This window comes from Papio anubis, chromosome 11, assembly GCF_008728515.1.
Source record: "Papio anubis isolate 15944 chromosome 11, Panubis1.0, whole genome shotgun sequence".
Lineage (NCBI taxonomy): Eukaryota > Metazoa > Chordata > Mammalia > Primates > Cercopithecidae > Papio > Papio anubis.
The window spans coordinates 48,291,833-48,308,580 of NC_044986.1; the positions used below are offsets into that span (position 1 = coordinate 48,291,833).

Below are 16,748 nucleotides of genomic sequence, written 5' to 3' on the forward strand. Positions count from 1 at the left end.
TATATACCACATTTTCTTTATCCACTCATTGACTGATGGACATTTAGGTTGTTTCCATGTTTTTGCAATTGTGAATTGTGCGGTTACAAACATACATGCACAAGTGTCTTTTTCACATAGTGACCTCTTTTCCTTTGGGAAGATACACAGTAGTGGTATTGCTGGATTGAATGGTAGTTCTACTTTAAATTTTTTAAGGAATATCCATACTATTTTCCATAGTGGTTATACTAGTTTACATTCCCACTAGGAATGTAAGTGTTCCCTTTTTACTACATCCATGCCAAAAAGATGTATATATTTTTAACAGTTAAGGATTAAAAGTGAGAAAGAGTTAAAAATAAAATCTTAAGCTATTATTTGTCACCAATATTCCAACAGTAGAATTACTAGATAAGCAAATAAACAAAAAAATTGAGAAGTTGAGTCATTTTATATTGGATATTTCTATGTAACCAGGAGTGTCCTACATGCTTGACTGGACTGTTTTCCACACCTAACCATTAAGGTGGTTATAGTATAAGCAAAGACAGCCTAAAATCAAACAAGTACTAAACCGATACAATTTCAACTTTGAAATAACTGAAAAAAAAATCAAGGAGGCTACATGCCAAAATGTTAACGTTTAGCCAAATATTGTAAAATTACAAAAAATCTTTTATCCCTTAGAGTTCTTCAGTGTCTTTCAATTTGTTAATGTATTGCCATTGGAAACACACACATACGCACACACAGACACACACATACACATAATTTTAAAATTCAAAACTAGATGATTTGACTAACATAATAAGCCTAGTCAACAAGACCCTGTCCTGGAAAAGACTGATTTATATGGACATGTTAGACATGGAAACTTGATCAGCACTGAGTCACTTTTTTTATTTCTCAAAAGTAACAGTAAGTAAAAGGAGAGAATTCCTGAAACCTATTCTTAGCTTTTTAATCTTTTGTGCATATGCCAAATTGAATCATTATTTTCAATTGGTACCTTTTAAAGCATATAATTATAATCAGGAAACAGTTTAAATGAAATGTTTGTTATTTGAAACCCATTTTTCCAGTGAATAATACCCTTGATAGATAGGTGGATATTATTACAAAGCAAAGACACAGACAAATATCTAATACTTTGGTGTGTGTAATTCTCTCTTGCAAATATAAACATATGTGCATGATAAGAAAATACTAATAATTATTTACTCATAAAAGTGTCATTGCTTTCTATGAAATTGCTATCTAATATGATTTTGAGTAGATGAAATTATTTTTATGTACACTATAGCCTTCCTTCTGATAAGCATTCAGCCACTCATTACTTCCCACCTTTGTATTATAAGTCTTTGTATCTTATCTGTAATATAAGACTGTAAATTCCTCAAAGTTGTACTTTATTCTTTTCGCATAATCCACAGTAGCTTGAATTGTCCCTTATAGATAGTAGGCATTGTATATATACATATATGTGAGTTTGGGTGAATGGATGGATGGATGGATGGATGAATGAATGGATGGATAACTGGAAAATATGGATGTGGCTGGTTTTATTTTATTTGGAGGTATTTTTTTCTCCAAGGAAACATATAGTCACATGACAGTTGATAGTGTAAACCACTAAGAATTATGATTGTCCAATTATAAATAAAATAAACAAAAAGTAACAAACATAAGAACACTTGAAGCCACAAAGTAAATCAAGAGATGTTCTGCATAAGTGTACCAAAACCGTGAAGGATCCCTCTGAAACCTTGGGCTTAGCTAAGTAAAACATCTTAACTACTTTGGAACACTAACTTTCTATATTTTTAAATAAATATTTAAAAAAAAAACAATTTAGATGAGATTTAGGTTAACAAAGCATAATGGTATAGTCTGTGAAATTAAGAAGGCTTTTCCAAGCCTTCTGATAATACCTGACAAACATTTTGCTTAGCACTATTGAAGTATTTGAAATAGCTTCCAGTTTAAGATTTACACTTTTTGACTTATAACATTTCACTATTAAGTGTAAAAAAGAAAAAAAAAACTGTTTTGAATGTTAGGACTTTCTCCCATCCTATTTTTAATTTGAAAATATTCCATTTTTAAAATGTTTATACAAAATTCTAAACCATTATATCAGAATAAAGGATAGGAGATCATGAGAATTAAATCAACTAACTCACACACACACACTATATATATATATATAAATATATATATAAATAATATATAAAAATATATTAGACTGTAAAGTAAACTTTAAATGCTATGATTTTTTAGCAGCATGGTAATGCTGATCTCTGATATTTGGACTGCCTTTCTAGTAATTTAAAGACCATTTCTGTCTAGATGAAGTCTCATCATATCACAACTGAAGAACCGAATTATATTCTTTTTAGACATACCACTGAGTAATCAGCTCCCTTCAGAATATTTTGCCTTAATAATGAAAACATTTTAATAACTAAACTTATTACCCACTGAGTTACTGTCATTATAGCATTCTAAAACAGACAAATTTCCTGGAATGAGAAACACAGTCTCTTAACTGATATCCGTTAAGGACAATTTCTTTAAATGTCTTAGTGTGTAAATTCTTAGTGTGTAAGGGTTATAGTTTCTTCTTCCTTCCTGTCTCCCTTTTTCCATCCACCTTTCATTCTTTCATTCATCCCTTCCTTGTTTTTCCTTTTGCCTTCCTCTTTCCTTTCTTTTCCTTCCCCACCTGACAAGTATGTCTAAACTACCATCATTAAACATAAAAGGGATTTCCCATTTGCTCTCTTTCAGTATCTGTGTACTCAACTGATAACATTTTACCCATGCTCCTTAAAGTATTATGTCAAGACTTGTAAAATTAGATTTTCTATCCCAAGAAAAGTAACACAAAATTTTACATGAAATATGTGCATGCAAAAAGGTTTGCTGTGGAGATGCCCTAAACTAAAGCCATTTGCTCAGTAACACGTCTTTAATTTATTCCGAAAGTTTAGCATGTATGTAGAAATTTGGTGTTTTATTTTACAATGTTAAAATGTAACTTGTGTATGAATTGTGAGTTTGTTTAAAAAGAGAATTTAATGATTTTTCTATAGTTACCTATATTTGTTAAAACCCATAAATAATATTTTCTGGTTTATACTTATTCAGTTGCTGGAGTTTTCACGACATCTCATTATAATCTTTTTCAGAATAGAATAACAATACAAAAAAGGCATTAGTCAAGAAATATCATAGGACCTGAGTAACTATTTAGAAAAGCATATGATACCTATAGTAGTACTTTTCCAAATGTCTGTTTGATGAGGGTTCACACAGACAGCAGGTGTTCCTACAGAGTGTCTGAGAGAAGGAAAAAATGAAACACTAATTGGTTCATTTTTGTGCCAGGAGTGATAAATTCTATAACACCATCAATTATGCTTATCAAGATGTCTTAAATAATTCATTGATCAGTACAGGGATCTGCAGACAGTGACAGTCATTTGGAACTTAATAATATTACTTGATTTCTACTTTTAAAACTCCATCTAGCATAACCATATCTATGCTTTTCCATTTATATATTTTGCTACTAAGAATTTCAAAGTGTATTTTCAAAATAATATTTTGTGGAGTTTTAATCTAGCTTAGTGTGTTGAACAGAATTTGTTAAGTTAAAAGTTTTAATTCTTGTCAAATTTATCATCAGTTCACTCTGTTATTCTTTGGTAATATGCTATTTTGTTTAAAGTGTCCTTAATTCAAATAGATAATAGAAGGAAGACAGGATTCTTTTTTTTAATAAAAACTACTTGAACTCTCAGAATTACTATGAGTTTCAAATGTCTAATAACACAATCTCTTAATATATCAAAATGGATTTGAAAAACTAAGCTTTAGTGATTATTGTTGTTCAGTTTTCCTAGATAATATTATTTGATTCTTCTCTTTCAATACCTTTTCATAATGTTTTGGATTTCATTGTATTGAAAATATCCAAATATAAAGGACAGAAGCCTTATGAAATATACATTTTAATGGTGGATGTGCTGCTAAATTGCAGTCATCTTAGACAAGGAAATTAAACTCTGTGCTTAAATTTTCTTATTATCTAAAAAAAAACCCAGAAAATTAGACAGATATTGTCTATTTATAATAAAAGAAATACTATATTTTACTTTATGTTGTGAATGCGTCTAGCTTTAAGGACATTCTCTAAACTCGGATTCCCTCTAAGTTTAGGTAAGGACCAAGACATTCTATGGGAAAGTGGGAAATTTTACCATATGAAGAACAATGACAAAAATATTTGAACATAGTTTTCAACTATGGGAATTATATTTATTAATTATGGCTAATATATTTTTTAAAACTTTGTAAGAAGTGTTGCCTATTATTTGTCTATTTAGCAATCATTTGTTTTGGCATGAATTAATACAATTCATTACAGAAAGCTTTATGTTCTTGAATATGATTCTTGATTCCCTGTGTCTCTGTCTAATCTTTTTTTGGGGTCCCTTTATGAATAGAAATACTTCATGTATTAGGTTCAGCATTCTGGTTACCATGCACCCTAGATGAGCTCATTACCCAAGAGTCTGAAGTAACAGCTGCTCCCTTCCCCTCCACCCAGGCCCAAGAAGGGTGTCATGTTCCTCTTTATAGATTTTCAAAATAAAAAAGTATATGTAAAAGCAATTAAAGAACATTCACATTTTAAATCAGCAAGTATCTTACTATGTTTCAGGACCTGACCATACATAACTTATTGTTTAATACTCACAACACACAAACCATTTACATGTATTAAGATGATAGAGGATTAAAATTAAATGTAATTTCTTCCAGTACTTTAAAATTATCTCCATTATAATTGGAGATTATAATACTAACTCATAGTATTTCAAAATAAAAGAATTGACTTTTGTTTTGAAAAACCTCATTGGAACTATTAAACTATTTGTTATTACATGCAAAACACTTATAGCAATGCCTGGCATATGAGTACCATGTAAGTGAGGCTCTGATTATCATGTGGGTACTGGGACTTTTTTTTCTTTCCTTCATTCTAGTTCAGTAGTTGCCAGAATGTAGCGTACAGTAAGAGTTACTGTATCTGGTTGTATTTAGTAATTTTCAAGGGTGATTCTAGTATGCATGTGTTTATTCATTTTGTGTTGATGCTGTAGTATTTACTATTTTAGTGACAGAATTGATCATGTTTCACTATAGAAGTCTGAATACAGTTCCAGGTGCATAGCAGGATACTGAATAGATTGGATTTAAGCAGTTCAATCACTCTTCCTGTTTTATGCTAAAGTTGTTTTTTCACTCTTCCAAAATGAGTTAATTTTTCTGTGACTCTCTCCTGTTGTTTTCCTGTATTCCGCGTATTTATTTTGCCTGTGAACATTAGTTTACTATTTTGTTAAGTGGAGATAATGATGCTTGTTTTTCAGAATTTTTTTTGAGAATTGGAATTAATATATGTCAGTGGTAATTTAAATAACAGTACCTGGCATAAAGGAGACATTCCATAATTGGTAGATCTTGCTGTCATTTCAGTATTTTAGTTTACTCATTAATTTTGTGATGTATATCATTTAGTGTGTCACAGACTTTATTCCAAACAATTATTTGAATATCTGCTTTTGTCAGATATGGCTGCCAGATTTGTTCATGTTTTGGCAACTCTCTTGGCGAACAAGGTAGAGGTGGTCCCTAATCTCATAGAGTTTATATGCTAGTCAGGAAAAATAATATCTAGCATGCTTCTTAACAGTGTATTTAGATTAAGTGTTTGAATTTATTTTTTATTTAGATGCCTTAAGATTGTTTCATTATATCATTGATTAGGTTGCCATTGTTATTACTTTATAGAAGATTTATTCTAATCACTGTACTTTTTTCCTCTGGCAGCTCTTTCAAACATTTGATTGGAGGGCTGGATGATGTTTCTAATAAAGCATATGAAGATGCAGAAGCTAAAGCAAAGTAAGTGGATTTTTTCCTTTGGCCTGAATCTTGATTGAAAAATGATTTTGAATAGAAATAAGATCAAATATTTTGTTGGACTTGACACATCCCAACACTCTGACAGGAAACAACTAATTACTTGACAGACAAAAGAAGCAAATTCTTCAAGATAATTATTACATGGTATGTTTACCTAGTAGTATGTCTCTCTTCAAACACAAAGCTTTAATTTTGTGATGAAGACGATCTCAGGAAGAAAAAATGCTTATTTTAAAATCTAATATAAACAATTAAATGTAAACGTGTTATTTGTCCTCCAGAAAATACTTTCTGAACAAATGGTGGTTGTGTTCCACAGTTGCCTGTCGAATTGTATCAAAAATAATAAGGCTAGAAATATTTCCCTGTGCTAATTCATCATTACTTTGAACTTTGATGTTACTGATATGAAAATGACATGAGATGGTAAATATCCCATTAATTATGATGTATACAAATACAATTCTTTCTACAAGAATACTTTGATTAAAACAATATTTTTGACAAAGATTTAAAGTAAGTTGATATTAGCTTTTTCTGCAAAATTATTGTTATTTTTAAAATATCAGTAATCTATATAATCCTCCCCTCTTTCCCCAATGTAATTAGTATTTAATAGCATATAGCATACCTAATGGATTAAATTGACAACAGTTAGCATTAAACAGATAGTTCAGGGCCAGAATTTGATCCATTGGTTTTGTAGTAACCTAAAAATCAAAAGAAGTAAAATAATTTATTTTGCTTTGAGACTCCATGAAGATGAAAAGTTTGTCCTATAACTAAAATATTAATAATTATATTCCATGTTAACCTAATAAAATTATGTTATTCTCAAAGCTATATGAAAATATTCACAATTTCTCCTCTGTATCCTCTGCATAGCCCTGAGGTCGAATGCCTGTAGTGCTTCTGCTAAGGTTTGCTTAGGAAGTTAAACAGGCCAGTTGTAACACCAGACTCCATGCAGTCACTGAGACTGCTTATGTTCTGGATAATTAGTATTAATTGTCCTGGTTTATTTCTTTTTTTTTTTTTTTTTTTTTTTTTTTGAGACGGAGTCTCGCTGTGCTCCCAGGCTGGAGTGCAGTGGCGTGATCTTGGCTCACTGCAAGCTCCGCCTCCCGGGTTCACGCCATTCTCCCGCCTCAGCCTCCCAAGTAGCTGAGACTACAGGCGCCCGCCACCACGCCCGGCTAGTTTTTTGTATTTTTAGTAGAGACGGGGTTTCACCATGTTAGCCAGGATAGTCTCGATCTTCTGACCTCGTGATCCACCCGCCTCGGCCTCCCAAAGTGCTGGGATTACAGGCTTGAGCCACCGCGCCCGGCCTGTCCTGGTTTATTTCAAAAGGCTAAAATGCACATTGGTACTCAGTTTAGACTTTAGTTTCTAGTATTAATAATAATTCCACCGAGGTGGGAAAAGGTGCCATTTAAGGTACCTTATCAGTTTTTAAAGTTATAAAATGGCCTTTGTTATGGCCTATGCTATTCCTATTCCTATAGGAATTTTTTTTGATATATGTCAAAATTCATACTTTTATAATTTATGTCAGCTTTTATTTTCGTGTGTGTGTGTCTGTGTGTCTGTGTGTGTGTCTGTGTGTGTGTGTGTCTGTGTCTGTGTGTGTGTCTGTGTGTGTATGTGTGTCTGTGTGTGTGTGTGTCTGTGTCTGTGTGTGTCTGTGTGTATGTGTCTGTGTGTGTGTGTGTCTGTGTGTGTGTGTATTCTGTTAAGGGTCTCATTGGTCATTGTATATATACATCTCATATATAATTTACATATAGTATATATGTAATTTTATATCTATTACAATTTATATAATTATACTCATACGGTATTAAATATATCTGTATGCATATATATATAAAATATATATAAAACAACGGATGGTAATCTTAAAAATTCATGTACAATCCAGTTAAGCAACTATTCTTAGTTACCAGAAAAATTCAAGAGTCTTGTAGACTAGTGTATTTTTGCTGCTTTCCTATTAAACTTTGAAAGTTTAATCTCATTTTTCCAATTAAGACCTGGAAAAATTTTCTAATGAATGCTTTTGTAGAATTCCTGTTTATTCCACTTAAAGTTGAGACCACTATCATGCTTCAAATTTATCAGTGATGGGGAAGTGACTGAGTTAGTCATAGGTTTCTCAGTGTCCTATTGACTTTATAAAGATAACTGTGTGTACATCTCCTGAATTCTGGCCATTCACAGATTCACTTGCACATACTTCAATTAAAAGTAGTAAGTAAGAAAAACTGAAATAATGAAATTCAGATATTCAGACAATTAGAGGTAGGTATGGCAACAATTCTTAACATTGGAAGAAAATCAGTCAATATGAAAAACATGAACCTGAATGAAGGCCAGAAGCCATGGGTTCTGCTCCTGGCTCTGGCATTACCAGACAAGTGATTTTGGTCATGAATCTTAACGCCTCTCTCTCAGTCTCTGTTTTCACACTTTTAAAATGGCATTTTTGAGATTTAATTGATGGCAGTGTATAAAAACACTTTTCAAATTCTAAAGGCTATAAAAATATGTCACTAGGCTCATACCTGTAATCCCAGCACTTTGGGAGGTCAAGGTGGGTGGATCACCGGAGGTCAGGAGTTCAGGTCAGGATCACCTGAGTTCAGCCTGGTCAACATGGTGAAACCCTGTTGCTACCAAAAATACAAAAGTTAGCCAGGCGTGGTGATGGACACCTGGAATTCCAGATCTTCAGGAGCTTGAGGCAGGAGAATCACTTGAACCTGGGAGGTGGAGGTTGCAGTGAGCCAAGATCACGCCATTGCACTCCGGCCTGGGTGACCAGAGCAAAACTCTGTTTCAAAAATAACTAAGTAACTAACTAACTAACTAACTAACTAAATAAATAAAGTATATCACTAGAAATAACTAGAAATATACCTTAATTCATTTGATGTATAATTGAATTTACAGATTCCATGTCTATTATGTTGATCAATTTTACTTGGACAAGAAGTCTTTAATCTTATGTAAGCAATGTACTTTTACTTGAGTAGCATATTATGAAATTAAACCTTGCCTAGAAAACATTAATACAATTATTTTTAATAAAACAGTAATATTTGATTAAAAGAGACTTCAATTCTAATTAAGGAAGAAAGAAGAGCAATTAAATGACTACCTACATCAAAGTAGTTTCAAATATTGCTATTTGGAACCATTGATTTGGTAGATTATAATATAGCCATTATGTTTATACTTTTTCCCCCAGTTTTACTGAGATGTAACTGAGAAATAAGAATTGTATACAATTAAAGTGTATATGACATGCTGATTTGATATGTAAGAATGCATTGTGAAATGATTATCACAATCAAACTAATTAACACATCTACCACCTCACATAGTTACTTTTGTGTGTGTGTGGTAAGAACACTTAAGATCTACTGTCTTAGCAAATTTCAACTGTACAGTTTTGTCTGAATTTTCTGCTCAATTCACACTAAACCCAAATGAATGTATAGTCCATGTTTTTTAATATTGATTATTATTTAGAAAATGGTAATTGCTTGATGAAACATGTCTAAAACCTTTGATCCAAATTCTAGTGAGGCTGATAATGTGACTTTTATTCCTAAAAACAGCCAAATAAGTAAATAAGCAAATAAATAAATACTGGAGGAGTTATTATTGTGTCTTATACACTGTTAGCATTTTATCATCTTCTAATAAATAATTAATATCAGAAGATTTCTGAAGTGTAAGATATCTCTTAATTAGGTGTCCTGTCACTCAAAGAAGGCAAACTGTGAATTATTCCCCAGAGAAAGCTTTCTAGTTGAACTATCAAGTTTAAAACTCTATTTGAATTAGCACTGTTGTTTCTCCCTATTGAATTTCTTCCCCTTAACTACTTGATACTTTCACTTTGTATTTAAGGAATTTATAAGGGTTGCCAATGCTGCAGGGGCTAGGAACCAGCTCTAATTTGTTTAAAATCTGGGATATTTCTGTTAATGCCTCTGAATTTTTATAAGGATCACAATATCTTGATCATTTAGAAAGACAATGTTAATTTGGCTCCACTTTGTAAGCTTTATTTGTTTAAGGTCTTCTTGATGTTTTGCAAAACCTATGGAAGATAAGATTAATATTTCTGGCCGGGCGCGGTGGCTCAAGCCGGTAATCCCAGCACCAGAGGCTGAGACGCATGGATCACTGCGGTCAGGAGACTGCGACCATCCTGGCGGTAACACGGTGAAACTCATCTCTACTAAAAACAAAAACTAGCCAGGCGAGTGGAGGGCGCCTGTGGTCCCAGCTACCTGGGAGGCTGGAGAGGCAGGAGAATGGCCTAAACCCTGAGGCATGAGCTTGCAGTGAGCTGAGATCCTGCCACCGACCTGTTTCACACAGAGGGATCTCGCTCAAAAGCAAAAAAGGAGAGTATATATATATGTATGGTGAGACATATATATTTTAAAACCTCAACTAAAATGATTATGTTAGTTATCCATGGGAAATCATTATTGATATTATCTCATTGACTATGCCTATTTGGGTAAGAAGCGAAAAAAAAGTAGGACTGACTGTAAAGATTAAGTTGAGACATTTAAAAACTTCAGTGGTAGCATAATCAATCTCAATGGCAGAAAGATTGTAAATATGTTGGTATCTATGCCAGGCAAACCACACCACCAGGCACTCAGCTCAGATAGATAGTCTAGGAAGATTGGCTTGAGAGAAATGTTCTAGTAGAAGTGGTTCTCAAAACTCCTCTACTGCAGGATAGGTGCCCTCAGTCTGTCTCGTGAGATATATTTTCTACAAAGATAATTGTTCTTGGCAGAAATTTTGCTGATATAGCATGCTTCTCTTGATTGCTGCTAATTATCTACTGAGGGCTTCTCTTTTTAAAATACGAAATTATAATCATGAAGACATTAGAAGAGGCAATATCAGATCAAAGTGAAGGTTCACTGAACTTTATTTGGACAAGAAGGTAGCATGTGTGATGAGAGGTACATATTTTTTATTGATAATATGTATTCATTCATTTAATAAACATTTAAAAATTACTTATGATGAGTCAGGCATTGTGCTTTATAACGTGCACACCAAATAGAAAACACCATTTCCAATACCAAGGATCATCTTACAGCTCAGTAGGGAAGCTGGTATGTAATTCAATGAATATTTCACTATTTGGCTCTAAGAATAAGTTATAATAATTATTATGAGATAATAGTATTTGGATATAAAGTTAATCTCTATAGTGAAGCCTGTCTTATAAAAATCATAACCATCCAGAAATATCAAAAGAAAAATTAAATATCTTATTTTGTTAAATATTTCTGACATGTGTATAGCTTGTATCTTTGATGTCTTAATTGCTGAATACTCAGCAGTTACAGGCAAAACAGCTATTTCTTCAAATAAAAAAGCACATATATATGTCTATATATGTCTGTATATGTGTATGTATACACACACATACACACACATATATAAGCCAAGATAGAGAAAGAAAATGAAAGCAATCTAAACCAAACACAACTGCTATTACCTATCTTTGTATTTTACAGTTGTACTTATAGTGCATTTTCAATTTTATATCTTGCTTTATTCCATTTAACATCTGTGTTAGTCTGTTTTGCATTGCTATAAAGTAATACCTGAGCCTTAGTCATTTATGAAGAAAAGAGGTTTATTTGGTTCATGGTTCTACAGGCTGCACAGGAAGCATAGTGCTGGCATCTGTTCTTGGTGAGGCCACTGGAAGCTTCCAGTCATGGCAGAAGGCAACAGGGGAGCAGGCATATCACATGGAAAGAAAGGGACCAAGGGAGATGCTAGACTTTATTAAACCACCAGCTCTCATCTCACTCTGTGAACTAAGAGGAGGAACACTCACTTATTATCATGGGGATGGCACCAAGCCATTCATAAGAGATCCACCCCCATAACCCAAACACCTCCCATCAGGCCCAACCTCCAGCACTATGGATCACATTTTAACATGAGATTTAGAGGGGACAAATATTCAAACCATATCAACATGTTCGTATTATAAACATTTATAATACTATTATATACTCTTCATGAAAATCATTTTAATGGTACCTGACAACCCAATGAATAGAAACTTAGACTTCTAGACTGATTCAAGTTGTAGTCTTGTTGATTCAATGTATTTTGCTTTTAAAGGTAAGATCTCAATTTCTTTTTAAGGGGAAAAAAAAGCACCAAACAACAAAAACACCTTCAAATGGATTCCATCTAGCAACGCTTCTCAAACTACTTTGTGTCATGACGTTCATAGAAAATCAGTACAGCATTTTGCACTAATTAGTTCAGCTGCCCTAGGCTCCATCCTTCAGTTTTGAAGGCTAATGGGATTCATACCTAAGCCCTTCAATGGGAAGTTCTGACAACTATATGACTACAGATGTGTAAATACACTTAGTTTTTATCTAGATTTATGATACCCAATACTGTTCTTTATTAACTCCTTCTCTTGTCAAAATCTATGTAAAGCCTCCAAATGAGCATGGACAGATTTTTTTTTTAATCTGTAATATCCCTTGGTATACATAAAGATTTAAAGGCTCCTTGCCGTGGCTCTGCAGTCCCTTATGCACCAGCATCACCCATGTTCATTCACTTCCTCATATGCTTTCATCTATTCAACAGTTATTTTCTATGTGCCTACAAAATGTTGCATATAAAATAATGAATAAAATAGATAAGTTTCTTGCCTTAATGGAGCTTATGGTCCAGTGGGGGACTGAGGCATATGTTAATCTTTCTGGGAAGTCTTCTTAGGGGAAGTGACATTTTAACTAGATGTGGCCTGAATTCTGAAGAATTAGCTGGTGCTGGCTAGGCAAGAATTAGTTGGTATTAGTTAAGCAAGGAGGTGCAGAGAACATTCTAGATGGAGGAACAAATGGAAAACATTCTACATAGAGGAACAGCATGGAAAAAGCCCTCAAAGTAGGAAGCAACATTATACAGTCAAGGAACTAAACTAGCAATATGTCTGAGAGCTAGAAAAAGAGAGAGAAGGAGATCAGGAAGGAGAGAATGACAGAGATCAAATCTCACAAGACTTTGTAAGCCACATTAAGAAATGGGGAAATCACATCAGACTTCTAAGCTGGCAAATGAGATGAGTTGGTTTATATTAAATTTGGGCACTCTTGTCTCTGGGATTGAAGGGGTGTACATTGAAAGTAGGGAGAACAATCAGAATATTTTTCATATTAAAGCTAGTAGTAGACATGAATAGAGAGAGGACAATGTGAGTTAACAAAAAGCATTTGAGAGACATTTAGGTGGCAAAGCCAGCAGGTCTTCAGAAAATAAATATAGGTGGTAAAGGGGGAAAAGGTCAGGGAAAGTGCAAAGAGTTTTGGTCTGAATATTGGAGAGAAGTGATGGAATTCACTAAGGTAGAGAAGGATTATATGGTTCCCAGGTTTGGAGAGTAGGGTGATCATAAACTGATTTTTTTTTAATGAGGTACTTTTGAGATATGGTAGGTAGGTCTGTTGCTCAGAGAAAAGATTGTTGTCAATTTGAGAATAATGAATATTTCAATGGTAGATAGTAATTGTAGCTGTGGATGAGATAGAAATTAGAGAGTGAGAAGACCATGACACTTAGGATTGATTCTTGAGGAATGTTAACATTTAAAGGTTAGAGAAGAAAGAAGAATTTGGCAAAAGCTAAAGAAAGAAAGACTGAGAAGGAGAGATGAAGGGTAGAAGGAACACCATATGCACAGAAACCAAGAACAGACTATGTATTTCAGTTTGTTCAGGCTGCTATAACAAAATACTGTAAACTTAGTGGCTTATAAACAGTAGAAATTTATTTCTGAGTTCTGGAGGCTGTGAAGTCCAAGATCAAGGCACCAGCAGATGAAATGTCTGCCCATGTCCTGGTAGATAGACAGCTGCCTTTTCACTGTAGCCTCACATGGCAGAAGGAACAAGAGCTCTCTGGGGTCTCTTTTATAAGGGCACTAGTCCCATTCCTGAGAACTTGCCCTCATGACCCAATAGCCTCCCAAAGGCTCTTCCTCCTGACACCATCACAATGGGGATTAGATTTCCACATACGAATTTAGGTAGGGGGCAGTGCACAGTCTATAGCAGTGTGCTTCAAGAATAGGGAAAGAAACAATGATATTATATGTTGCTGAGAATTCTAGTATGTTACTTAACAAATTGGATTTAGCAAATCAGTGGGTTCAGTTTCATTTCACAATAGAGTGGTAGGGATGGAGCCCCCCCTCACAAAGGCTACAAATGAATCTAATTTTCAGAAACAGGAGTCAGTGAGCTGATACCAGATAATAAGACATTCTAAGTAAAATCGCCAAAAATGTATAAATGGAAGATTATGAATCTTCAATATTGATGGAGATGTGAGCATGTTAAATCTAGTAGAGAAGAGAGTTTGAGACTGAGCAAGTGGGTCTCAGGTCCTTTTAACTTCATGACAAAGGCAGACCTCTTCAAAGGTTAACAGTGAGACCATCTCCACAGATGAGATTTATACCACTTTGTCATGTTATTTCTTGGTTAAGAAGATCATTACTCTTCAGTCTTATACAAGGTAGCATTCCCTTAGTTTAAAGTATTGCCCTCTCTCTAAAGAACCCCAAAAATATTAAATTCTCCTAAGAGGAATACAAAGATTTTCTTAATATTATACTATAAATTTGTACATAAACTATTTTTCCTGCAAGGATCGCGTAAGCCTTCCTCTGAGGACAAAGAAGAAAAAAGGACACTGAGAAGGAAGGCCCAAATTTGCCAAAAACTTAATAAAAATCCACCTTGTAATGACCATCTTGTTCTGCCCTACTTTCCTCATCATGCACCTAAATTGTTCACATATTCTCTGCCTTGTCCCCAAAAAGGACATTCATAATAGATTCATATAATACAGGAAGAAAATATTAGAAGTAAACAAGAAAGATGTATCTATGGTAGTGAACCAGAGACAAGGCTAGTATGCAAAACAGGACCCTTATTAGTGCACTGACAAGAGAGATATTCACAAAAACATTAGTGCCTGCAGGGCTGGCTCTCGCTTATTTCCACTAAACAATGAAGTACCACAATCACCCCCCTCTCCACTCCATTGACACTCTGCAAGAACTGTAGGGAGTATTGCCTACCTGTGTACCACTCTTTTGGCTCTTTGATGGAATAGTCCTTAAATATTTTACTTCTATTTCTGTAATTAGTCCTCATTGATTTAAAGCCCTCCTGTTTACAAATTTATTTGCAAAGAAACATTTAAGACTGTCTGATATTTTCAGGATTACTGTTGGTGATGAGTCTTCTTGTTTGACACAATGTGACAGCAATAAAAGATGTTCTCTCATTACATTTCATTAGCAGAGACAACCCTTTGGTAACCGATTCTGTCTGTCACAGAGAGGTTGCTCTTCTGGCTTCCAGAGAGAACGGCTGCTGTTGTTCAGGCCTTTGAAAATGCATTCACAATAGCAAAGACTTGGAATCAACCCAAATGTCCATCAGTGACAGATTGGATTAAGAAAATGTGGCACATATACACCATGGAATACTATGCAGCCATAAAAAAGGATGAGTTTGTGTCCTTTGTAGGGACATGGATGCAGCTGGAATCCATCATTCTTAGCAAACTATCACAAGAACAGAAAACCAAACACCGCATGTTCTCACTCATAGGTGGGAACTGAACAATGAGATCACTTGGACTCGGGAAGGGGAACATCACACACCGGGGCCTATCATGGGGAGGGGGGAGGGGGGAGGGATTGCATTGGGAGTTATACCTGATGTAAATGACGAGTTGATGGGTGCAGCACACCAACAAGGCACAAGTATACATATGTAACAAACCTGCACGCTATGCACATGTACCCTACAACTTACAGTATAATAATAATAAATAAATTAAAAAAAAAAAAAAAAAAAAAGAAAATGCATTCATCGCATGCCTCTCAAAGCACATGAGGCTGTGTAAATCAGGACTTAGGTCTGCATTGTTTGGTAACATCTTCTGAAACGCCTCAGGGTCAGCTAGCATCTAGGAAACAGGAGGTTTCTAAATGCAGAGTTGAGTACACAGGGGTTGCTGTTTTGAACACGCTGACTTTGAAATTTGGGGCTTTCTTATTGGTGTGGGTTTTTCATTTTGTTTTGTTTTGTTTTTGCTTGACATTTTCAAGTAAAGATTCTGGTATTCCCATAATCTTATCACAAATTCACTTAAGACAACTTGGTCTTGATCTAAGCAATTCTTGGGGAAATGATCCTGGAAAATTGTTTTCCCCTGTGGAAAGAATTCAAGTGAGCAATATTCTCTTCCAAAATGGGAACTATCTGTCAATTAAATAGAAAAAAACACTGAGAATGGCATTGTGAAATAGCAATCCAACCAGAATTAGAACTGGCTAACCATCTACAGGGTGAGTAGTCAGAAGGCAGCCCCATTCTCTCAGCAATAAAAAATACTTTCCATTTTATTGCAGGGCAAAATATAGAGGACAAAAAAAATTCAGCAGTTGGCCCTGAACTAAAAAGCTGGCTTTCAGCCTTTCAAGAGCTGTTTTTGTTTTAAATTCAAGTACATGTAATCAGGCTAGGCAGAAGTATAGAATGGTTTCTAAGGCCACCAATGCTGATAGATTAATACTTCGGCATGATTTGTGGCTACAGAGAGTATCAAGGTACAATGCTCTTTTAAGTGCAGTGAGACTGATTCAGTTGCTTTTTTAAAAA

At 34.3% G+C, this 16,748-nt stretch overlaps 1 protein-coding gene across 2 annotated transcripts in view; it reads left to right on the forward strand.

Annotated features, from left to right (window-relative positions):
* Positions 1-16,748, forward strand: part of PRKG1 (protein kinase cGMP-dependent 1) — a 1,324,128-nt gene that overhangs the window by 1,187,882 nt on the left and 119,498 nt on the right. For both annotated transcript variants that reach the window (XM_031652620.1, XM_031652619.1), the window contains exon 11: positions 5,884-5,958. In XM_031652620.1, coding sequence (XP_031508480.1) covers positions 5,884-5,958 — 75 coding nt within the window. The remainder of the gene's footprint in view (positions 1-5,883; positions 5,959-16,748) is intronic.